The sequence below is a fragment of the Rhinolophus sinicus genome, linkage group LG06 (genome assembly GCF_036562045.2).
Source record: "Rhinolophus sinicus isolate RSC01 linkage group LG06, ASM3656204v1, whole genome shotgun sequence".
NCBI classification, from domain to species: Eukaryota; Metazoa; Chordata; class Mammalia; order Chiroptera; family Rhinolophidae; genus Rhinolophus; species Rhinolophus sinicus.
Window position 1 is genome coordinate 48,976,371 of NC_133756.1, and position 26,938 is coordinate 49,003,308.

Genomic DNA, 26,938 nt, shown 5'->3' on the forward strand with positions numbered 1-26,938 from the left:
TTAAATTGAGCTAAATTTTTTTTTCAATCAGCATTCATCTGAAGATAGACAATATTATTTGGTACTATTTGTTTTTCATTAGGAATTTATCAAAATGGGGTGGGAGGGTAGATGATCAGAAAAATACAGGGAAACAAAAAGTTGGGAAATATAGGATAAACTTATTTTTAAACAGTATGTTAATATTCTGATAATCTACTCAATATGTCACTCTTTAATGAGACAACTTTTCAGAAAAGGTATTTCTAAATTTTAAGCATTGTTAATCTGATAATGGTATAATAAATACATAATATTCACACAATCTGAAAACAGATGCAGGGGATATATGGTGCTTTAATTTGTTAAGAGAGTCTGGAATACATCATGCGCACTCATCAATTAATTTCCCTCTTGATACAAGCTGGTAAAATAGAGGGCAATTTGCAAAAGAAAATAACAATCTGAAGGAGGTTAGGAATTTCAAAATTAAAAGAATTCTTTCATTAATTAAAATGCATGTTATTAAAGACCAAATGTTATCTGAGTAAAAACTGATCAAAGTAACTAAAAAACAAAATCTTTTTATTTCAAAAAGCGCCCTACAACATCTATTCAACATGGCAACATCTTTCTTATTCAGTTCTGTCCCCCAAACTATGCAAGGTATTAGCAAAGTTTTAAGTAAATCTCTTACGAATTACCTTTTGAATTATTGCTTTTAGTAATTCTATAACCACTAAAAGCTTTCGCTCTTTTTTAATGTATATATTTGCAGTCTCTTTACTATGAACAGATAAATAAAAAATAAATAGATCATGCCTCTTCTCAACCTTTCACACATACAAACACACAGATCTGATATACATATATACACATACATATATATGTGTGTGTGTATACACACACACACACACACACACTTATATATACACTCTTTATAAAGTTTTATATATCTTTTTTTTTTTTCAATTGGGGAAGGGGAACAGGACTTTATTGGGGAACAGTGTGTATTTCCAGGACTTTTTTCCAAGTCAAGTTGTTGTCCTTTCAGTCTTAGTTGTGGAGGGCGCAGCTCAGCTCCAGGTCCAGTTGCCATTTTCTAGTTGCAGGGGGCTCAGCCCACCATCCCTTTCGGGAGTTGAACCAGCAACCTTGTGGTTGAGAGGACGCACTCCAACCAACTGAGCCATCTGGGAGCTCAGCGGCAGCTCAGCTCAAGGTGCCATGTTCAATCTTAGTTGCAGCTGTCCACCATCCTTTGTGGGACTCGAGGAATCGAACTGGCAACCTTGTGGTTGAGAGCCCACTGGCCCATGTAGGAATCGAACCGGCAGCCTTCGGAGTTAGGAACATGGAGCTCTAAGCGCCTGAGCCACCGGGCTGGCCCTATATATCTTTTTTTAAACAAAAGTATTTTAAAATTTCTTTTTATTTTAAAATACAGATAAAATCTTGTTTGTATATATTAAGGAGAACAGCCATGTATCTTCCACACATTTTAGGAAGTATAACATTATTAATACATTTGAAGAAACCTATATACCTCTAGGATTGCATCGTTCCCCTAACCAGGGGATGAATTGAATGACAAACAATCACTTGCATCTCTTCATAGTTTAAAAAATCATATATGTATCAGTTTTATTGAAATATGGCACACCTACAGAAAAATGAATTAAACTGCAAGTATGTTCAAGAAATTATTACCAAGTCAACCCAGCAGGGTAACCACCACCCAAATAAAAGAATTAAAACATTCCTAACATCCCAGAAGCCCCTCCTAATCACTACCCCTTTTCTAGTCCCCAGAGGTAATGACTATCCTGGCTTTTAACACGATAGCTTAGTTTTACCTAGTTTTGAACTTCATGAAAATAGTACAGTCATGGTTTTACTACTCTATTCTGCTATCAACTGTTAGACTACAAAACAATGCAATAAAAGCAGACACACAGACCAATGGAATAGAATTGAGAACCCAGAATTAAACCCACGTATATATTGGCTGATAATTCTCAGCATAGGAGCCAAAAACATACAATGGAGAAAAGAAAGCCTCTTCAATAAATGGTGCTGGGAAAACTGGAAGGCCATAGGCAAATGAATGAAACTAGATTGCTACCTGTCACCATATACCAAAATTAACTCAAAATCGATCAAAGACTGAAACAAGACTTGAAACAATAAACTGCACAGAAGAAAGCATAGGTACTAAACTTATGGACCTTGGGTTCTGAGATAATATTATGAATTTGACCTCAAAGGCAAGGAAAATAAAAGCAAAACTAATTGAATGATACTATATCAAACTAAAACGCTTCTGCACAGCAAAAGAAACTGTCAACAAAACAAAGAAGCAACCAACCAAACGGGAGAAGATATTTACAAACAACATCTCTGATACAGGGCTGATATCCAAAATATATAAAGAACTCATACAATTTAACAAAACCAAAAATAAACAATCCAACTAAAAAATGGGCAGAGGATCTGAATAGACCCTTCTCCCAAGAAGACATACAAACAGCCAACAAATACATGAAAAGATCCTCAACTTCACCAGCAAATCACAACCACAATGAGATACCACCTCAGACCTTTTAGAATGGCTATTATCAACAAGACAAGTACTAACAAGTGTTGGAGAGGTTGTGGGGAAAAAGGAACCCTCATACTCTGCTGGTGGGGATATAAACTGGTAGAGCCACTATGGAAAAAACAGTATGAAGGTTGCTCAAAAAATTAAGAATAGACTTACCATACAGTCCAGCAAGCCCTCTCTTGGGTATCTACACCAAAATTTTGAAAACATTTATCTAAAGATAATGTTTAGATAAATGGGGGGTAAAGATATATGTACCCCCATGTTCATTGCAGCATTATTCATGGTGGCCAAGGCATGGAAAAAACCAAAGTGTCCTTTGATAGATGACTGGATAAAGAAGACGTGATACATATGTACAATGGACTATTACTTGGCCATAAGAATAGATGAAATATCGCCATTTGCTACAACATGGATGGATCATCTTGAGATTATCATGCTAAGTGAAATAAGTCAGACAGAAAAAGTCGAGAGCCATATGACTTCACTTATATGTGGGCTATAAGACTGAAAGCAACAAACAAATAAGACAAATAAAATCTCACAGACACAGACAACAGTTTAGTGGTTACCAGAGGGTAAGGGTAGTGGAGTTGTAGTAGAGGGTAAAGGGGGTCAAATATATGATGATGGAAGGAGAAGTGACTTAGGGTGGTGAATACACAATGCAACATATAGATGATATATTATAGAATTGTATACTTGAAACCTTTATAATTTTACTCACCAATGTCACACCAATAAATTTAATAAAAATTAAAAATAAAAGAAATACAAAATCCAGCTGGCCCGGTGGCTCAGGCGGTTAGAGCTCCATGCTTCTAGCGCCGAAGGCTGCCGGTTTGATTCCCACATGGGCCAGTGGGCTCTCAACCACAAGGCTGCCAGTTCAATTTCTCTACTCCTGCAAGGGATGGTGGGCTCCGCCCCCTGCAACTAAAATTGAACACGGCATCTTGAGCTGAGCTGCCACTGAGCTCCTGGATGGCTCAGTTGGTCAGAGTGCATCCTCTCAACCACAAGGTTGCCAGTTCGACTCCCGCAAGGGATGGTGGGCTGCGCCCCTTGCAACTATCAAAGGCAACTGGACCTGGAGCTGAGCTGCACTCTCCACAAGTAAGACTGAAAAGGACAACAACTTGAAGCTGAACGGCACCCTCCACAACTAAGATTGAAAGGACGACAACTTGACTTGGAAAAAAGTCCTGGAAGTACACACTGTTCCCCAACAAAGTCCTGTATCCCTTCCCCAATAATAATAATAATAAAAGAATAAGCTCTTAGTTTCATTGGTCTTAAAAACAACAACAAAAAAAAAAACCCCTGTATGAGTCATTCTGTTTAAAAAAAAAAAAAAATACAAAATTTGAACAGATCTATAACAGTAATCAAAAATCTCCCAACCAAAAGGAAAAATAAAGAAAGAAAGCCTGGGACCAGATAACTGCAGTGGAGAATTCTACAAATATTTAAAGAAGAATTAATGTAGATCCTTTTTAAACTCTTCCAAAAAATTGAAGAGGTGGGAACACTTCCAAACTCATTTTATTAGGCCAGCATTACCCTGATACCAAAGCCAGACAAAGACACTATAAAGAAAGAAAATTACAGGCCAACAGTCCTGCTAAATATAAAAGCAATAATAAAAAAAAAATTATTAGCAAAACTCATTCAACAGCACATTAAAAAATCATATGGTTATAAAACTGAAAGCAACAAAGGAACAAGACAAACAAACGAAAAAATAAAACTGATAGACCTACACAATAGTTTAGTGGTTACAAGAGGGTAAGTGGGGAGAGGAGGTGGTAGATGAGGGTAAACGGGTTCAAATATATGGTGATGGAAGGAGAACTGACTGGGTGGTGAAAACACAATGCAACATAAAGATGATGTATTACAGAATTGTACAATTGAAACCTATGTAACTTTACTAACCATTGTTACCCCAATAAACTTTAATCTAAAAAAATCATACATCATAACCAAATGGGATTTTTTACCTGGGATGCAAGTATTTTTTATGTATTAAAATTAATCAGTGTGATACACCACATTGACAGATGAAGAATAAAAAGAATATGGTCATCTAAATAGATGCAGAAAGGCATGTAACAAAATTTAACACCCTTTCATGATAAAAAGCTCAACAAGCTATAAATAGAAGGAAATTACTTCAAGATATTAAAGGCCGTATATGAAAAGTCTCCAATTCATATCATACTCAGCAATGAAAAAACTGAAAGCTTTCCTCAAAGATTAGGGACAAAGTAAGGATTCTCACTCACACCATTTTTATTCAACATAGTACTATCAGTCCTAGCTAGAGAAATTCGGCAAGGAAATGTAAAAAGGCCAGAAAAGTAGCAACAGAAAAGTAAAATCTCTACTCTCAGATGGCATAATCTTGTATACAGAAAATCCTAAAGATTCTACAAAAAAATTGTTAGCACTAGTAATCAAATACAGCAAACTTGGAGGACACATAATTAACATACAAAAATCAGTTGTGTTTCTATACACTAACAATAAACAATTCAAAATGGAAATTAAGAAGACAATCTCATTTATCATAGTATCAAAAAGAATAAAATATTTCAGAATGAACTTAACCAATGGATGAAAGACTTGTACACTGAAAACTACAAAACATCGCTGACAAAAAGTAAAGAAGACAGAAACAATGGAAAGACATCCCATATCCATGAACTGGAAGACCTAAAATTGTTAAAATGTCCATACTACTCAAAGTTATCTATAGATTTAATGCAATACCTTTCAAGATCTCAATGACATTTCTTGCAGATACAGAAAAAAACAATCCTAAAATTCATATGGAACCACAAAGGACCTGAATAGCCAAAACAATCTTGAGAAAGATGAACAAAGCTGAAGGTCTCACATTTCCTGACTTCAAAATATACTACATGCTACAATAATCAAAATAGTTTGGTTCTGGCATAAAGGCAGACATATATACCAAGTTAGTTCACCTCTTTCCAGATAAACACATGACATATTTTAATAATTCAGTACAAAAGTTATTTCCATATATTCTATAACCTCACTAATAGTAGGTTATCCCGGATAATTTATAAGGGATGTTATACAATAGACAATAAATAGCCTGTTTTACCATCCTTATTTCCATGGCCAAAGTACCAACACAAACTATTGTAGCAACAAATAAATTATTTCTCTGTTTACTGAAGAGAAAATATTTATTGGGTACTCACTTTTTGCAGTAAAAGGGAAAGGATGTGGTTTTGCTAATGTTATGGGATGCTTGAAAGCAGATTACAAATTGGGTAGCTATCAAGAAGGCTTGCTGAAGTATGTTTTGTAAATATATATATATATGCGTGTGTGTGTGTGTGTGTATGCAAACACACACACACACACACACACACACACACACACACAATCCCATAATCAATAGAACCATAATTAACACAAGCTTCCAATCTTAATTTGAGATTTTTAGTCAATTGGTAGAAAATGAAGACAAATAAATGGGTTTTTTAGAGCTGTGCCAAATTGCTCTGGACATAACCCAATTTGTTTGCAAATAAGGTAACCACATATTTCAAATACAGTGCACATGATTTTCTTGATGACCACCTTCCATAGCATCAACATAGCTTTAGTAATTTACATTGTCCCCACTTTCCAAACAAGACATGTATATCAAAATAAAGTTAGTTTTAAGATGCCTCTATGATACAGTGTACACAACTAAAGAAACATATCACGCTAATAGAGTCAGTATGCTTGGCTCTGCTTTCCTTTTCTGTTTCTAGAAAAACTTTCAAGGCAAATAGTAAGGACCAAGAAGAGAAACAAAAACAGAGCCTTCTAAACCCACAAAACATAAAATTATATTCCTCTTCCTTACAATTTTCTGGTTCTTTTGATAGAATCATCAAAGATATTATTTTAAAATTCAATCATGTGTACAAAATCAATTAGTTTCATGATGTTGGTGTTGATGAGGCTACAAGCTCAAAATAATCCACAAAGTAACTATTACCCATTGGAATTTTAACCGTTGGTATTGATATTCATTAAAATATCTAGCTTTCAGTTCTTTTGTCCCACTTTTAAACACTGTAATTTTAAGACTAAAGAAAGTAATGAGAAGGAAGTTTTAAAGATCACTACTGTAACAATAATCAAGAGGTCAGTTGGTTTTCAGTTCTCTGACATTTTTCCTCACAAAAAGTAAAACAAATCTTCCAAACTGGGAAGAATTTAGAAAGATATCTGGTTCTTCACCTAGTATTTCATGCATACTTAAAAAAACATTAAGTTCAATTATTACATTAAGTTCAATTATTAAATTTAAAAATTTAAGTTCAATTATTCATTTTAGGGTGTTTGTTTTTTTATTGCTCACTAAACTATAACTTCATGCAGGGGAGGGACCATAGTTTAAAAATCTTTACAATCCCACATTTAGTACTCGGCCTAACACATAAAAATAAACTCAGTAAATGTTAGATGAATGAATTATTGAATAAATGAATATGGTTATATATGTATCAAGTTCAACTTCCTAAGTATACAGCAGGTGAAAGGTTAAACTAGACTTGAGAAATGCATAGCTCCATTCTCTACACTACCCCAGTCTCTCAAAGGAGATGCTACTATTTCTACTTTTTGTCTTGCTTTACTACTAGATACTCATTTACTACTAGATACTTCCTTGATATCAAACAGATACCTCAAACTAAATGTACCTAGAATCAAACTTATTGTCTTCCCTGTCTCCAAACCTGTCCCTCCCCCTGAGTTCCCTATTTAAGACATCAGCAACCTAAGTCATAGTCTCAGTTTTATGTTTGACATCTCATTCTCCCATTACTTCGTTTAATTAGTTACCGAGTCATATTGTTTCTATTTCCAAAACAGCTTTTAAGTACATTCAATCATCCATTCAGCCAATATCTATTGTGTTCGTATTATGTGCTACGGATGTTATTATGGTTATTGGGATGTACATAAAATCAATTAGCCTCTTCTCTCAAAAAGTTTATAGGCTAATAATTAAGCCAATCAGCAGTTGTATGAAGGTAAGTGCTTGACAGATTTTTTTCCAGGATGACACAGGAGGGATATCTCAATTAGATTTGGAAAGAACAGGGAAGGCTTCCTGGACAATGTGGTATGTGATGTGTGTTAGCTAGGTGAAGTAGGCCACAGGAAGGTAGAGAGATATCCAGACAAAAAGAACAGCATGCAGAAAGCTGTGATATTTGAACAAACATGGCATGGTTTGGTACCCTAAGCAATTTAGCTTTTGGAAGAGTGATGGTAGATGGAAGTACAGTCACACAGCACATAACGTACTGGTCAATGATATATATCGGTCAATTATATATGACGGTGGTCCCATAAGTTTCAAAGGAGCTGAAAAATTCTTATTTCCAAGTGACATCATAGCCTTGTAAAGTGATAGCACAACACATTACTTACGTGTTTGTGGTGATGCTGGTGTAAACAAAACTACTGCAATGCCAGTCACACAGAAGTATTTCACATACAATTATGTACAGTACATAATACTTAATAATGATAATAAACAACTATGTGACTGGTTCATGTATTTATTATACTACACTTTTGATCATTAGTTTAGAGTGTACTCTTTCTGCTCTACCAGGTAAAACATAAAGAACCTTATGTGAAAAGTAAAGAAATACAAGCCTTAAACTGGAAGTTGGGGAGATCACTGAAGAATTTAGGCACAAGAGTCACATGATGAGATCTATACTTTACAAACTTTATTCCATCAGCAGCTTGAAAGTATATTTGAAGAAATGGCAGACTGGAGGCAGGAAGAACTGGGAGGCTATTAACACTAATCCTGGGGAAAAATAAAGAGGTCATAAACTAAAGCATTGGCACTGAAAATGGTTTTAAGGACAAAGGAAATTTTGTGTCAGAGAACAGGATAAAGGTGATAATTGATGGCATGAGGTCATTCAGGAGTTAGAAGAGGATTTGATGCAAAACGTATGTGGAACTTGAATATCGGGAGGAGGAGAAGGAATACTTCTATGGAAACAGTAGGGAGGAAAGTCACCACGTATAGGGAAAGTTTGTAGATGGCCAGCAGGGTTGCCAGATAAAATACATGATGCCCAGTTAAATTTGAATTTCACATAAACAATGAATAACTTTTAGTGTAAACATGCTCCAAATGTTGCACCTGCATCCTCTCACAAGTTTCCTTTTCCTGAATGCCGTACATCGCACTTGTCTGTTTGCAAATTCCTACTCATGGCTATGTCAACTCAAGTGCTACCTTATCTACAAATTGTAATCTGAATCCCCTAACCCTATATTCGTACAGTATTACATATTATGTTATTCATATGTTTAATATAAAGATTTTTCTTACATATCTTTCTCTAGATGGTAAGTTTCTTCAAAGTAGGGATCAGAACTTTTCATCTTCATTGCCGTAGCATCTAGCACAATGGCTGTCACATAAGAGGCAGCCAATAAAAATTAACTGATTCAATAAATGTCCTATTTCATATCTTTATAATAATTTATTTTCCAGTGTTTTCTAGCTCATCTCCTTGTCTTCAATTTCTCTCCTATTTAAATTATCCTACATTCTGACACAAGAGGTATCTTTTTAAAGCATAAATCACCTAGGACACTTTGCTATTTAAATATCTTTGGTTACTTCCTGATGCCCATGGATAAAGTAGAAACTCTTCAGCATGGTACTGAATGTTCTTCACAATTTAATCCCAAAGCTAAGTGGTTAAGAACTCAGACTTTGAAACCATATCTGGGTTAGAATCCTGGCTATGACATTTGATAGTTTTGTGACTGTGAGGGCATAACTTAACCAACTGTAAAACAGGAATAACATCTACCTTATAATGCTATTGTGAAGATCAAATGAGATGTCTGTAAAACATTTAGTGTAGGACTACTGTATTTTGCTGTATGTAATGTGCATCCACGTTCTTAGCCCAAACTTTCAGGGAAAAAAATCTTTTGTTTTAATTTTTTAATTCAAATTTTTATTTGTTTACATTTAAGTACTTGTTTTTGTATTATAAAGGAATTTTAGCATTTATTTTATAACATATTATGGTACAAGAGATTTTATGTAACAAATAATTACGAAACACAAGAACAGATACAAGGCACAAGAAATTCTATGTACTGGTAACAAATTTACGATATTTACTGACTCACAGAAGGCCAAGAACTCTTCGTTGTTGCAAGTTTGTTGTAAGTTCAACAAAACCGATTATTGTATTCCAGGGTATTATTTTGCATACGAATATTGTTATTGATTTCTAGAGTTACACTTTGAACACATAAGCATAAATATAATAATTGAAAACATTTATATAGATATGGAAGTTGTACTGCCCATGTATAATGTGCATCCTTATTTTTTTCCTCACAAACTTGGGCAAAAAAGTATGCATTGCACATGTCAAAATACGGTATAGAGTAGTGCCCCCATTATTTATAGGGGATACATTCCAAAACCACCAATAGATGCGTGAAATTGTGGATAGTACTGAACCCTAAATATACTATCTTTTTTCCTACACACACATACCTATGATAAAGATTAATTTATAAGTGAGGCCCAGTGAGAGATTAACAATAACTACTAACAAAATAGAACAATTATAACAATATGCTGTAATAAAAGTTATGTTAATGTGTTGTCTGTCTCCCTCAACATATCTGATTGTAGTGTACTCATCTTCTCACTTCCAGCTTCTCTTTGGCATATCCAAATTGCCAACATCACTACTCTTGCACTTTGGGGCCATTATTAAATAAAATAAGGGTTACTGGAACATAAGTACTGTGACATTGCAACAATCAATCTGATAACCACGACAGTCACTAAATAAGTAACAGGTGAGCAGTATACGAGATCTGACAATTAAGTTCGTGAACTCATCCTAGAAAAACTGCTACATACCTCATTGCTGGATATCACTACAGTCACCTTCCAAGTACTCCCCTTGGGAAGCTATGCACTGATGCCAGCACCTAGTCCACCTTTCAAAGCAATTTTGGAAATCTTTCTGGACTGGCCATCAGAACTGTTGTCGTATTACCCTTGATGTCCTGAATGTCATCAAAACGTCTTTCTTTCAATATTTCCTTTATCTTCAGGTAAAGAAAGAAGTCATTGGGGGTCCGAACAGGTGAGTAGGGAGGGTGTTCCAATACAGTTATTTGTTTACTGGTTAAAAACTCCCTCACAGACAGTGCTGTGTGAGATGGTACATTGTCGTGATGCAAGAGCCATGAACTGTTGGCGAAAAGTTCAGGTCGTTTTCATCTAACATTTTTATGCAGCCTTTTCAGCACTTTCAAATAGAAACTTGATTAACTGTTTGTCCAGTTGGTACAAATTCATCATGAATAATCTCTCTGATATCAAAAAAAGGTTAGCAACATCGTTGCAACAAATTTAATTGACAATTAAATTGGCAAATTTAATTGTCAGACTTTGTGTACAGCGTGGATACACTGGACAAAGGGATGATTCAAGTCCTATGTGGGACAGAGGGGGACCACATGAGAGTTCATCAATCTACTCAGAATGTCGTGCAATTTAAAACTTACGTATTGTTTATTTCTGGAATTTTCCAATATTTTTAGACCACGGTTTACCACAGATAACAAACTGTGGAAAGCAAGACCATAGATAATAGGGGACTTCTATAGTACTTGACACTATAGTACACTAACAAATATAGCTGTATTAATATCCTTTGCAGCTTCATCGCCCATCAATCCTCACTACTCATACTGACAACTTTCCACAGCAGCTATACTTCATACCCTGTTAATTCTCCAATTTTCATGCTATTTCATCCTTCTATTCTTTATTTTCACAATACTTTATTTGCTTACAATGCTCATTTTATGTCAGTCTGCCTGGCAAAGCTTGGTATTTAAAATGTTGCTATGGGTAATTTCTAGTGTATATATACAACAGTTAAAGGAAACTTAAAATGCTTAAATTTCTTCAGGTATTTTGTATTATGTGTAAGTTCTGGACACCATAGGCTTTCTTTTATTTTATTAGTTTAATAAAATTTTATTTTATTTTACTTTATAGGTCTTAAAGGGTTTTAGTATGCTATGACTTTTTAGGTGTTTTTTGTTTTTAAATCTCTTCCAAAAAATCCTTTTTCAGTCATTTACATGTTTTGAAAATCTTGTCACCCTAAGCTAAGTCTAGACCAAACTAGAAAAATAATTTTCAATGACCTGAACCCAAAAGATTGGATAATATACTCAAACTCAACAAAAGGCACCAAAAGAACACCAGACATGCAAACTACTTCCTGATTACCTTGAAATAAGATATATAAAGTTTATTAAATGCATCTGAGACAGTTGAAAAATATACAGAAATGTTCTGATTTCCTGAAATCTGTTTTTACCCATTCATCGAGATGTGAGATTTTTATTTACTTATTATTATTTATTTTACCTTTGATCCTTCAGGGCCATTTGGTCCAGGAATCCCAATATCTCCTGGAAAACCCTAGGAGACATAAAAATGTTGTGTTTATTCCACAGCAAATTACTTTAAATCTATTAATTATATAAAAATTCCCTTTGCCTTCCTTTCATGCCTGGTTAGAGCAATTAATACTCCTCAAAATTTCAATATTAAAGACTAATTTTTAGGTAGCTGTTTAACATTGGGATACAAAAGTTACAAAGTGTCCTAAAACATAGCTTGCTTCATCAGGTATTAACAAACAATCCTCAGACCCAGGAAAAGTCTCTAATCCTGTCTAAAAGATGGAAGTCTTACTCAAAAATCATCTACAACTTGGAAAAACGGCATAAGGTCTGGAACAGGTCCTTTCACTGCCATGTGGGACTGAGAGCCCCTCAACACTAGGGGAAGTACTTTGTTAGGCTCACTATTTACTAACTATGTGGTAACCTGTAGCTTTTTGTTAGGTAGAGATTCAAATAAGTTCTGACTCGTAAAAATAACATCTCCAAAAGTTATAGCTTAACACGTTGTGTACGGCGGGGTTTAAATCCCTCGTGAAGATTCTCGTGATCCATATGCAACGTGTTAATATACAGGATAGTATTCAGTTTTGTATCTAACTCAATTATCTTATTCTAAAATTCCCATATTTCATTGTCTATAAACACTTATCTCCTCAAATACTCTTTGAATTCTTACTTAACATCTTACTGGTTCCATCATTAATTAATAAGTTGAACAAAATCTTTGACCCATGTTTACATTTGTCTGAGAATCATAATTTTATCTTTTTTTTGGAAATTAAACCTTACCATCTAAAAGAATTGGCTCAAGAAATAGAAATGTACTGTAGTGTTAATTAAAATCTATGCTGGGTAGAGGCCTAGAATATTACTCTAAAATGGTTAGAGCAATATTCTTGCTTAAATAATGAATGAGAATGGGATTCATCACGATCAGTTTCAATAATGATAATAAGCTAATGATTGCAGTTTTACTTATATTAATTTTGTTACAGATAAGGTGTTTCAGTGTTTCCTGCTGAAATGGACAAAGGAATATAAAGTAAGACAAGCACAAGAATTAGCATCTTTAAAAGTAAAGAAGGCTCCAATTAAATATGAATGTCAGCTAATAAAGGTAGTTCAGTGGCCAGAGAGAGTAAATACAACGGTAATAAAAATGTCCACAAGTAAAATGGAACAGCAATGTTGATTCTGAAATACTCATTTTGGAAAGAAAAACAAATTAAAAAGAAGTGATACTGACTCATCTAGACTGGATTAGAATAGAAATGCCTTAACTTTAATTTAAAACCTAAATTCTGTGTTGAAGAATGTTACTTGGGGACATTTCTGGAAGAGAAGAGGCAGTGGTAACAGAAAAAACTGGTCACAGAATCTAATTTCTGGAAGTTTTTGAATAGGATATGTTTAATACAGACTTGCTGATTGCTTTTCTAATTAAAGGAAATCAGATTCATTTATGCCTTCTCTGCCTTGAATAATTTTCTCTTATCTTCCTTTATCTGGAAGGTATGTTTTAAATAAAAGATTGAATAACATTTTAGTGAAAATCTTTCTTTGACCTCCATACCTTGAGTTAGGTTCCTTGTAATAAATCTCTCACCATTCTAGGTCCTCCAAGGTCAAGGTCACTTGCAGTGTTTTTGGCTTGTTTTGTTTTCCTCATCAGATTGTAAATTACTTGAGGGCAGTTTTAAGTCTTATTAACGATCATATCCCGAGCAACTACTACAACACTTGGCATACAGTAATAAGAGCTAAAAAAATTTGCTGTTGAATGCCTGACTTCTTTTGGAAAAAATAAAAAGGACAACATGTCTGGTGGCTATTTTTAACCCTTGGATACTGGTTTACAACCACTGGATCAGAGCATCCCCGTGGATAAATTCACAATTCCTGTCCATCCTTCAGATGAGCCTGGAACACCTTGTCATACCAGAAAGCAAGAAAGTTATCGAAGGCATCAAATCAAGAGTCATGTTAAAAGAACTCTGGGAACTTGAAGAGGATCCCACTAGCCAGGTATGGCACAATATAATTTTCAGTAAGGATAAGAATTGCAATGGATTGAAACATGTCAAACATGTTTAAATTCTTAAGTTCATAATGATGATACAACAACAACAACAACAACAAAACTCTCCATGTTTGGAGGATGAAAGAGAATCAACAAATTATTTTGAAAACTGGTAAACAAAAGTGAAGAATCAAGCATTTATTCTACCTTTCCAAATACACTGTACCACTACTAACCAAACAGTAGACAAGGAAATGAATTCCAGCCAGTAAATGAAAAAGAAATTATAAAGCAAGACTATCTCCATTTTGCAACCACCTAAATGATCTAATGGATCTAGGCAGTTGATTAATCAACTGTTACCATCACACACAAAAAATGAGATAACTAGACATTAACGTGCTTCCTGATGAAAGAATACAATGCCACCTATAGTCTTGCCACAAACATACTAACAAAGAAACAAGCAAAACTGAATATGGTCAGGCCTGTGTATGTGACTATCAATTTTCAGGAACTAGAGAGGACTGAGAAAGATGTGAAACTATGCCATGACACTATAATCAGCAAAATCCACGCTGTGGGAAACTCTATAAGTCAAATGACTAGGGATCTTTAACAACTAAATTATGAGGTGGAAAAAAGGGAATGGAAAGAGAACATGTAGATTGAAAGACATAGCAATAAAATGAATAAGCCTAAGCTATAGTTTTAAAAGATGCACACTTGAGTGATAAATCATAAAAGAAAAAAGAAGAACCGCTTACTTTTGGGAGGAGAAATAGGCTTGCGGTTGTGTTGGGGTCCATAAAAGCTTCTGGGAGTAACTGGCAGTTCTATTCCTGACCTGCGTGGTAGTTACAACATTGTTTGTCTTATAATTGTTTGTGATATACATTTATATAGTTTTCTGTCTATGTTTTATTTTTCAATAAAACAGTAAGAAAAAAGTTATTGAAGTGACTTCTATATGAACATGGGATATTGTGTATATGCATGAATATTTGCTCCTTCTTTAACATTAAAATTATAGTAAAGAAATATTAAAAAGACAAAGTTCCAAAGACTAGAGGAGTAGGAGACAAAAGGTGTCAACAAATCTGATCTTATAGTCATGTAAGTTGAATATTTTTAAATTAAAACATTATTTAAAAGTTCAGTAATACATCAGCATAGGTATTAAAAGGAAAAAAAAAACCACAACCTCTATTTCCGTCTCAAATAGGATACCTTAGAAACTTGGCCAGAGAACATTTTTATTATTTAAAAAATTCAGACCTGGGTTACTGTCAAGTAGAGATGTTGCCTTTTAAATAATAAGTTTTAAATATAAAAACCAGAGTTAACTGGGTCAACTGAACTTTAATGGTAACATTGTCTATCAAACATTTTCTATCTAAAATTTACTGTTCAAAATGTAAATCAAATGACAGGACATGGATGTCCTTACAAATAGCAAAATTTCAGAGACCTTACAGATTGAAAGATAAAAAAATATATCATTCAGAGTCTACAATTTTGATTTAAAAATTATGTTGGCATGAAACTATACAAGAAGAATATTAAAAACAAAAACATGATAAAGATGCTCTAAGTCATTTTATTTTAAAATAATTTGGAAAACACTGAAAAGTTAAAATGGTTTCTCCTTCAATGTGCTTCACTATCTCAGTTAAGTCATCACATCACAATTGAAAATAAGACACCTAAATGAGGAAAAGAAAAAGCAGCCTGATTTCTGGTGCCTTTTTAAAAATTGAGATATAATCAACATATAGCATTATATTAGTTTCAGGTGTAAAACATATTGATTCAATATATATAGCTATTGTGAAGTGATTACCTCAGTAAGCCTAGTTACCATCTATCACCACAAGTGTTACAATTTTTTATTGTAATGAGAACTTTTAAGATCTACTCTCTTATTAGGCTGATGCAAAAGTAATTGCGTTTCAGAAGGTTAAAAATAATTGCAAAAACCCCAATTATTTTTGCACCAACCTAACAGTAACTTTCAAATATACAATACACTATTATTTACTATGTCATTAGGCCATACATTACATCCCCATGACTTATTTATGTTATAACTGGAAGATTATACTTTTTGACCACCTTCACCCATATCACCATTTCACTCACCTCATCCGCTGAATCTGGCAACCACCAATCTGTTCTCTGTATCTGTAAGTTTTGTTGTTTTGTTTTTAGATTCCACATATAAGTGAGATCATATGGTATTTGTCTTTCTCTAATTTATTTCACTTAGCAGAATGACCTCCCTCAAGGTATATCCATGTTGTCACAAATGGTAGGACTTCCTTATTTTAAAATACTGAATAATATTTTAAAGATTGAATAATATTTAATTATTTTTTTCTATTGAGTTGTATGCTGCTGCTTTATTAACTTAAGTTTACATAACATTCTAAACCCTTTGTGGTAATTTCAATGCTTCACACCATCTTTTCCAGGAGATTTCATCTCAAGAAACCACGTTCTTTATTCATTCATAAGAAGCAACTCCTCGTCTGTTAAAGCTTACTCATAAAATTTATAGCGATGATTTTTTTTTTATCATAGCATTTCAGTCACCTCTTCAGGCTCCACTTCTAATTCTAGTTCTCTTGCTATTTCCACTATGTCTGCAGTTACTTTCTCAACTGAAGTCTTGACTCCCTCAAAGTCATACATGAGGGCTGGAATCAACTTCTTCCAAATTCTTGCTAATGTTGATATTTTACCTCTTCCAGTGAATTGTGATTTTCTTAATGGCATCTAGAATGGTGAATCCTTTCCAGAAGATTTTTAATTTACTTTGCCCAGATCTTCAGCGAGATCACTATCAATAGCAGCTACAGCCTTACAAAATGTGTTTCTTATATAATAAGACTTGAAAGACAAAATTACTCCTTGATCCATGAATTTCAGAATGGATGTTGTGTAGCATGCACAAAAACAACATTAATCTCATTGGACATCTCCATCAGAGCTCTTCGGTGAGCAGGTGCATTTCAAAGGGCAATAATATTTTGAAAGAAATCTTTCATTCTGAGTACGAGGTCTCCACTAGTACTCAGAGAATATTTTAAGTAGGATTAAAATATTCAGTAAGCCATGTTGTAAACAGATGTGTTGTCACCCAGGCTTTGTTGTTCTATTTATAGAGTACAAGCAGAGTAGATTTAGCATAACTCTGAAGGGCTCTAGGATTTTTGGAGTGGTAAATGAGCTTTGGCTTTAATTTAAAGTCACCAGCTGCATTAGCTCCTACCAAGAGAGTCAGCCTGTCCTTTGAAGTTTTGAAGCCAGACTGCTCCTCTCCAGCTGGCAGCTAGATGGCATCTTCTGCCAATATAAGGCCATTTCATCTACACTGAAAATCTGATGTTTAATGTAGCCACCTTCATTAACTATCTTCTGGATAACTTGCAGCTTCACACTGCACTTTTACATTATGGAGATGGCTTCTTTCTTAAATCTCACGAACCACCATCTGATAGCTTCAAACTTTTCTTCTGCAGTTTTCTCATCTCTCTCAGCCTTCACAGAATTAAAGAGTTAGGGTCTTGCTCTGGATTAGGATTTGGTTTAAGGGAATACTGTGGCCGGTTTGATCTTCTATCCAGACTACTAAAACTTTCTCCACATTAGCAATAGACTTTCACTTTCTTATCAGTGTGTTCACTGGAGCAGCACTTTTAATTTCCTTCAAGAAGTTTTCCTTTGCACTCACAATTTGGCTAACTGTATGGTGCAAGAGACCTAACTTTTGGCCTACCTCATCTTTTGACATGCCCTCCTCACTAAGTTTATCATTCCTAGCTTTTGATTTAAAGTGAGAGAAGTGCCACGGGGATACGAAATACAGTTTGGGGAATATAATCAACAAAGTTGTAAAGATTTTGCAGGGTATCCGATGGACACTTGTCTTATTAGGGAGACCAGTTCATGGATGTTGTAGGTGCCTGACCACTGCAGTGTACACCTGAAGCTGAAGCTGAATAATAATGAATGTCAACTATAATTTAATATATATAGTCTCAGGAAGTGGAGCACAGCATAAGGAATAGAGAGAGTGGAAATGTAATGACTGTGTGTGATGTCAAAGGGGTAGTAGATTGGGGGAGGAGGTTATCACTTTGTGAGGGGTGTAAATGTCTAACTATTACATTGTTTTGTACACCTGAAACTAGTAATAGTAATTAAAAAAAAAAACATGGGAGTAAATCAAACCCTCAAAAAAGAAAAAGTGAGAGAAGTGCAAGTCTTCCTTTCATTCGAACACTTCAAGGCCATTAAGAGTTATTAATTGGCCTAATTTTAATATTGTTGTATCTCAGGGAATAGAGAGGCCTAAGGAGAAGGAAAGAGACTGGGGAATGGCAAGTGAGTGGAACAGTCAGAACACGTACAATATTTATCGATTAAGTTTGTGTCTTATATGGGTGCAGTTTGTAGTGTGCCAAAACAATTATAGTAGTAATATCAAAGATCACTGCTCACAGATCACAGTAACAAATAATGAAAAAGCTTGAAATATTGTGAGAATTGCCAAACTGTGACACAGAGACATGCAGTGAGCAAATGCTGTTGGAGAAATGGTGCCCATAGATTTGCTTGATGCAGGGTTGCCACAAAACTCCAATTTGTAAAAACCACAGTGCCTGTGAAGCACAATAAGACAAAGCACATAAAATGAGGTATGCCTATCAGGGGTGTCCAAACCTTTTTCAACGGTTTTTACCAAGGGCCATATGCGGTAAAATACACAAACAGCCGGGCCACTCACTCGAGGTGAAGTACGTATTGCCTCACCTGGTTTATTTAAGTAAACTAAATATATTTTTGGAATTTGCTGCGGGCCAATTAACAATGGATTGCAGACGCAGTTGGCCCGTGGGCCGCAGTTTTGACACCCCTGGGCTATATGGTATAAACTAGAGGGTCCAGTTTTGCCGATACCATTTATTGAAGAGACTGTCTGTTTCCTCATTGTTTATAGTCTTGGCTCCTTCGTCATAGATTAATTGACCACATATGGCTGGGCTTATTTCTGGGCTTCAGTTCTGTTAAATTGATCTATGTCTGTTTTTATGCTGATATCTTGCTGTTTGATTATTATAGCTTCTAATATAGTCTGAAATGAGGAAGCATGATGCCTCTAGTTTTGCTCTTCTTTCTCAAGATTGCGTTGGATATTTGTGGTCATTTGTGGTTCCATCCAAATTTAGGATTGTTTGTTCTATTTCTGTGAAAAATGCCATGGGAATTTTGATGGGGATTACCTTAAATCTGTAGATAACTCTGGGTAGAATGGACATTTTAACAATATTAATTCTTCCAATCCATGAGCATAAAACATATTTCCATTTATATGTGTCTTCTTAATTTCTTCTGTCAATGTCATAGATTTCAGTGTACAGGTCTTTCACTTCCTTGGTTAAATTTATTCTTAGGTATTATATTCTTTATGATGCAATGGTAAATGAGACTGTTTTCTTAATTTCTCATTCTGAGAGTTCATTAATGGTGCATAAAGACAACTGATTTTTGTATATTGATTTTTGTATCCTGTATCTGGTGCCTTCTTAATAGAAATAGTCTAATCTTCAATTTTTAGCAAGAAGCAGAAAACTGAAGAAGCTTTAAAAATAATAAGTCAAAATTTGTCTTCTGTTTTTGGGCTCCTCACATCTGTTTACTGCACAGAAAAGAGTGACTCAGCATTCTTTCCAGTAAAACAATGTTTTATTATTCTCTAATTGTTAAAGGCTGAAGACTAACTCACACACATTTTTAAAACAAAACCTGGGAATTAAAACACTATCAGATTCCATTAGTTTTTTGGGAAATTATAAAAGTATTGCCATTCTTATTCTGGCAGTAGTCAGAAGCTTAGAAGCTAGACTGTCCTAATGGAGTAAGTATATGATGCTCCACTGCATATGTTAAATACTTTAGTAGTTCTCCAAGGAGAGAGAGAAAGTCTCTGATTTCTATTGAAATTATAGTCCTTCTGGTTAAAAATGAACAAACAATCCACAAAATAAATAAATCCAATGGGTAAAGTAATTATGGTATATCAGTAAATTGAAACAACCTGAATGTGGCAAACTGGAAGAATCTCAGATACATTATGCTAAGTAAAATGTGTGAGACCAAAAAGGAGTACATACTATATAGTTTCATTTATATAAAACTTTAGAAAAATGCAAATTAATCTATAGTGACAAAAAGCAGATCAGTGGTAGCCTGGGGAAGGATGGAGGCAGAAAGAACAGAAGGGAGAAATTACAAGTTAGTTGTTGAGTTTGACAGATATGTTCACTATCTTGATCTCGGTGGTTGTTTCTCAAGTTATCCATACATGATAAATTATAAAATTATATAATTTAAATATTCATATATATCCTATTATATATATGTATTATATATATCCTAATATATTCATATATATCCTATTATAACTATCTCAATACCTCAATTATACCTCAATCAAGCTGTAAAAAAAAGTAATTGGTATTGGGAGTTTTAGATAATCATTTGTTTTTTGATAGGCAACAGTTTGTAATGATTTAAAAACCTTTATAGAGAAAATAAAATTTATTCATTGAACTTTTCTCCAGATAAAATCAGTCAAGTTCAGACTTTGGGTTGTTTTGGATGTAATAGTATGTTTAATTATAATAACAGGTTGAAAATAAAATACATACTTTGGAAAATCTAAACTGTTCTGATATTTTATAAGATAGCTTTAAAATACTCTGTTGGTATAGATAAGAGTAGCATTTAGGCCATTTAAGTCTCACAAACATTTTCAAATTTTCATTGATTTTTATATCCATTGTTCTTTAAATACGTAAGAACTCAATATGGTTTGGCTTAAATTTATCTTCTGAGTAGTTTATAAGTCTGAAAAAAAGATGAATATATCCCTTAGAAAAATAGTCATTTTAAGAAAAGATAAAATTAATAAATCATTTAATAAAGGGCAACCTATAAATTATGAATTGCTAAAGGACAAAGTTATGCAAAGTCTAGTCTGGTGCTGGCATACAGCACATTCAATAAATATTTGATAGACTGAATTGGTGACAGAATTAAAAATAAATTGTTTGAACAATTATATTTTCAATTATGTAGTTTCAAAAATTACCCTTTTTCTGAAAACACAAACCAAAAAATGAAGAAACCCAGATTAACTGCCATAGTTTCTATATATACCTGTAGGATTATAATTTCACATATGCAAAAAAGAAAGTATACATCAAGGGGAACAGAGGACCTATAGGGGGAGAATTTTGTATGAGACGTGGATCCAAAAAAACAATCATAAGAGTCTGTTCTTTAGCATTTGTGGGAGTACATACCATGTCCGTAACATGGTAAGTTCAAGTAGGAAATTTTTTAAAAAGACTAAAATTACCTTTTCTAAGTGAGAATAATCTATCCCAAAATTAACGCAAAAAAAAAAAAAAAAAGGGCAAAAGTAATAAATTCACTATCCCGGTAAACTACAGAAATTAAACTTTAGCACAAGGCAATGTGCAACCACAAATTAAGGAATTGTTCTATCTTCTGAGAAAAACACAAACAGAAAATGTGAGCTTCTGGAAAAATAAATACAAAATAAAGAATTTATCTAGGTATCTGGCTCTCTTTCTCTTTTGCTGTTTTAGATCAAAAAGCCCTCAAAACCAGGTTTTTTTCATTATGATGTTGCTGAAAATCTTTGCAAATGCTCATTGCTGCTCATATATTTTCCCTTTTGTAATTCTATATTTCTGAGTAGTAAGTATAGCACAGCTGAATTTCATTTATGTGTAGCATCCTAAAAACTAAGCAGAGAAAGTCCACAAACAGCAAAGACAGTAACATTCCTTATAATATAGCATACACTCTTTGTACTAAATAAGATTTTGTTTAAATAGTATTCATAGTATGTTTTAAGTCACTCTTATAGAATCTACACAGTCAATGGCAAAGTCCACTTTTATTCTATTGAAATACACACAAAACTATATTAAACTTATAATGTTAAAATAAACTATTTTAACCATTAGTTGATACTGTGTTTCCTTGAAAATAAGACCTAGCCAGACAATCAGCTCTAATGCATCTTTTGGAGCAAAAATTAATATAAGACCCAGTCTTATAATATAATTTAATATTACACAAGACCGGGTCTTATAAAATAATATAATGTGATGTGATGTGATATGATATGATATAAGACTGGGTTTTATATTAATTTTTGCTCTACGAGACGCATTAGAGCTGATTGTCCAGCTAGGTCTTATTTTCGGGGAAACACGGTACCTAGGTTTGTGTAACCTGTAGTGACAAAAAATAGATCGGTATGAGACTGGGGAAGGTAGGAATATTACGGACAGAAAGGAAGGATTACAAAGGTGAACAAAGAAATTGTGTGGTTTGATGGATGTGTTCACTATTTTAATTTTCATGATGGTTTCCAGTGCTACACATATGTCAACAATTATCAAATTGTATAATTTAAATATGCATAGTTTGTTGTATATAAATTATACCTCAATAAAACTGTAATACAAAAAGATAATTGGTATTGGGAGGTTTTGATAACTATTTGCTTTTGGCAGACAACAGTTTGCAATCATTTGAAGATCCTTAGAGAACTTATCCTCAGATAAAAATTAGTGAAGCTCAGAGTCCAAATTGTTTTGGAGGGAATAACATGACTATGATTTAACACTTACCTTTAGATAAGTATCATTTTAGGCACGCAACGTCTATATAGTTGACACATTTAGAATTTTTATGAGTGTCTTGCCTAAAGAATATCAATTCACTCAACGCATAATTACTATGTGTCAGGCAGGCATAGTTCTTGGCACTGAACATGTACACTAAAGAATGAAAATATTCCCTGGGTTCGTAAAATATATATTGTTGAAACTCTTTATTTCAGATTCTCCCCCCTTCAGTGTGTGTGTGTGTATGCGTGTGCACCAGGAAGTGGGAAGTTAGGTGATTAAAAAGGCTGATTTATATTGTTATGAGGAACTGGCATATATCAATTGCCTACTTTTGTTCTAAATGCATAGCTACGGGCCTGAACCACTCTATGTTGTTTCCCATTCTCTTTTTTCCAAATGGAATACATATTGTGCCTATCTTTTCTATCTAAAATCATATACTAGTTAGTTGAGATGTAGACCTATATCTAGGCCTCATTGAAAACAATGTACCTTACTCCAAGAGCCTGGACTTGGAGCTGTACGCAATAATTGACCGGTATACTGGGTTATCAACTGTGTTGGGTGGCTGTACTATGTTACCAGAGGCACTTTAAAAACTATGTAAGTGGGAAGAAAGGTATATGTAGATATGGGTGCCAAAAATTTGACTTGTAAGGGGCATTTTTCTTTTTTTAATCTGTTCACCATCTGTTTGGGAAAGTACTCTTCAATTTGCAGTCCATGTGTTTCTGGTTCCCATTCCAGTTTCCAGGGTTGGGTAAATGAACCAAATCTTGCCAATTACAGTATTCCAGTCCCATGGACATTGTGATTAATTTAAAGACGATCATGTAATCCAAACCAGATTGGCTGGAGTACAACTTAGAATTTTTCCGAGAGCTATGAGAAAAGAAGAGTGCTTTCTTTTTGCTAAGATCACTGACTCTGAGGGCAATACAAGCCTAGCGTTGCCAAGGACCACCTTTTCCACAATGTGTTCCTGTGAATGAAACCAACAGAGATAAGTAAGACTAAGAGATGGAGAGTGTCTTGATTTATTCATTGAGCTGTATCCAGCCAACCTCTAGGCACATGCACTACTGGGCTTCCTGATTTTATCAGCCAATCCTGATTGTTTTGCTTTAAACTCTTTGAGTTAGATTTCTGTCACTTTTAATGGAAACAGACTTGATGGAAACACTGAACTATCATATTTGCCGTTATTTAAGTATACATAGCTTCCTCATATAACTGTGCTAGAATGTCCTTGACCTCTGTTTCTATTTGGAAAGTTCCTAGCATTTCCTCAAATCTTTGCCCAAGCAACCATGCTTCTTAGAAATCTTGCTTAACTCCCTGTCCCAGGTTCCTTCATCATACAATTTGTTAGCAACTCATGTGTAACATGATTGTAAGGTCTTTCCGGTTCCCCTTAGAATCAGTAGCTTGTTCCTTCATATTTCCATATAACTCTGCAAATGTGAGTATTTAGCACTTATCACATTATACAATAACTAAGAATTTGTTTCTTTATTCCCAAAAAATGTGAGCACATGGAGGAAAATGTACCTTGCCCATCTTTATACCTCCAACATTTAACTTAACATGTTGCTGTCCACAGTCCCTCACATTCCTGCTCATTATGCAAATGAATGGCTATCCACTGTTCCAATCTATCTTTTCAGAGATTTTGTACAGCAAAATTAGCAAAGCCATTTATTCATCAACAGTCTAATTCAAGATTCTTCTTTTCCATAAACTCTTCTCTTATTCTTCCACCTCATGTTATTCTCTACTAACATCAAACTATAACAACTACTCATTTAATTTTCACATGATGCCTTTATCCATTATCTAACAGTATATATGTATGTATTTTGTTTTTCCCAACTAGACTGTAAATTTCTCCAAATTATGGATGTTCTTTTTGTATATAGTCTACAGTGTTTACTAGGCACAGCTTTGCACACAACAGGAACTCAAGAAACAATTTTTTTGACTGATTCAATCAGATTTTTTCTTTTAGCACCACTTTTTTTCTTTTATTAGTTTCAGGTGTACAAAACAATGTAATAGTTGGAGAGTTATACCCCTCACAAAGTTATATACTTCCCCCAGTCTACTACCCCTCTGACATCATATTCAGCACCACTTTTTGAGTAACAAATGATAACACCAACTTACGCAACCAACCCCAAGTGATAAAAGATAATAAAGAAGTAATTGCTTTAATTGGAAGGACTCCATCAGCACTAAAATCTCAACTAATGCAGCTGGCCACAGGCTAGCTTATTCCAGTTACGTTAACTGAGGTGCTAAAATGGACATTTAGAAGCATGCCTTTGCTTGATGAGAGCAAACTCTCCAAATGAACTTTGGTCTTTGTCTCTAATGGAGACCACCCTGATAGAAAAAGAGGACCCACTGCTTGGCTACTTCTGGTATCTCCGTGATTAGTGGTCTCAGCTCACTTTGTAGTAAACAATGGGCCCCATTTACCAAGAGCATCATCCAAAATTCAACTATTTGGCAATATCTGTAGCAAAGGGAGGTGAGCAGCTGAATCAACAAACATTCTAACTATTCTACAACCACATTTGAAAGTGGTTTGCTGCCAGAATTAAAAGAAAGCATGGGGTTAGTGCTCAAAACTGATATTACTATGCTTAAAGAAATATAAAAGATTCCTATATGGCATTTTCCATATGTTCTTAAGGAAGAACCAGTATGGAAAAAATTTTACTCTTCTGTTTTAAAGCATGGGATGTTTTATCTTAGGACACAGCTGCTATTTACAATTCTGTGAATAGCTGAATGCATAGTATATTACTTCTTTGTTATAGTAATTTCATAATTTGCCTAGAATAAGTCAATATTAAGAAACAAGAAAAAAACCTTTCAATTGGTTTGAAGAAATATCTGTTCAGATGATCTTTAATGATAAACAGTTCTCTTCAATGCCAATGGCAAATAACATAGCATTTATAACACTTGAGTACTTTGCTTTCACCAACTCTCATGAAGATCTGAGCTTCCAAATTAAAAGGCACTAGCAAGAAATATTGGCCAGTCTTGTTTTGTCTTGGTAGTGTAGATGACTATTGCATGGTATGCTTAATTTGAGGAGTATCAAGTTTCTAATCAACCACAAATTTTTCCATGCTCAATAAATGACACCCTAATTTCTACAAATTCAATACTCATTGCATTAGCTCCAGGTTTATGTTTAGTGTTGAAATGTAAATATCCTTGGAAGGGGATTATATTGCAGTTAGCTGTTATATTTACTACTTCAAGTGAAATGTATTTATCAGGTCTTTCTCTAAAAGCAGGCTTTGATAGCAAGGGTAAATTATGGAAAGAAAAACAGACAAAAGTTAGTTGAAAGGCCCCAGAGGGAAAGAATACAGAAAGGAGAGTCTTTGGCTATTTCACAATTTTCTCTGAGGGCTACACTGATTCTAGACTTTTAAAGAACAATCTGATGTTTAACATTTTATTTATCAAATCTAGTAAATCTTGATATCTGGAAAAAAGACAGACAGTAGAGGCTTTGACATCATCTGAACTGAATATTGATCTCTTGAGCAGAAGCTCCTTAAGGTCAAGACCTAATCTAATTCACCTCAGCATTTTTTTTTTAGCGATTAACATAAAATAGGTATCTCAAAAAACCTGTTAAAGATTAATAATTAGAATTGGATTGTCTGAAAGGTAGGGATGCTCCTATAGTTAGGTGGAGCTTTGGGTTCTGAGGATCAGGCAATCACTCATGCCTATATGACTGCCAATCATATTGTGTGTGGACAGAATGTTAGAGATTAATGCCACCATTAAAGATCTGAAATAAGTCCAGGTGGTGGTCTCTGTAAGAGCACTGTTTTATGTGCCAGACTGGCCCCTGCAGATATCAGCTGGATTCTGGAGAATGACTGCAGACTATACAGCCCCAATTGCAGCGGATGTGTCAGATGGAGTATTATTAGTAAAGCAGATTACTAAGGCCTCCCATACATGGCATGTACTCGTTGATTTGGCAAATGCACTTTCCCTTTACAATTAAAACCA

At 34.3% G+C, this 26,938-nt stretch overlaps 1 protein-coding gene across 7 annotated transcripts in view; it reads right to left on the minus strand.

Annotated features, from left to right (window-relative positions):
- Nucleotides 1-26,938, minus strand: part of COL24A1 (collagen type XXIV alpha 1 chain) — a 308,258-nt gene that overhangs the window by 169,502 nt on the left and 111,818 nt on the right. For 6 of the 7 annotated variants that reach the window (XM_074335081.1, XM_019751779.2, XM_019751781.2 and 3 more), the window contains one exon: nt 12,090-12,143. The exons of the other annotated variant lie outside the window; for it this stretch is intronic. In XM_074335081.1, the coding sequence (XP_074191182.1) occupies nt 12,090-12,143 (54 nt within the window). The remainder of the gene's footprint in view (nt 1-12,089; nt 12,144-26,938) is intronic. 7 annotated transcript variants of the gene reach the window in all.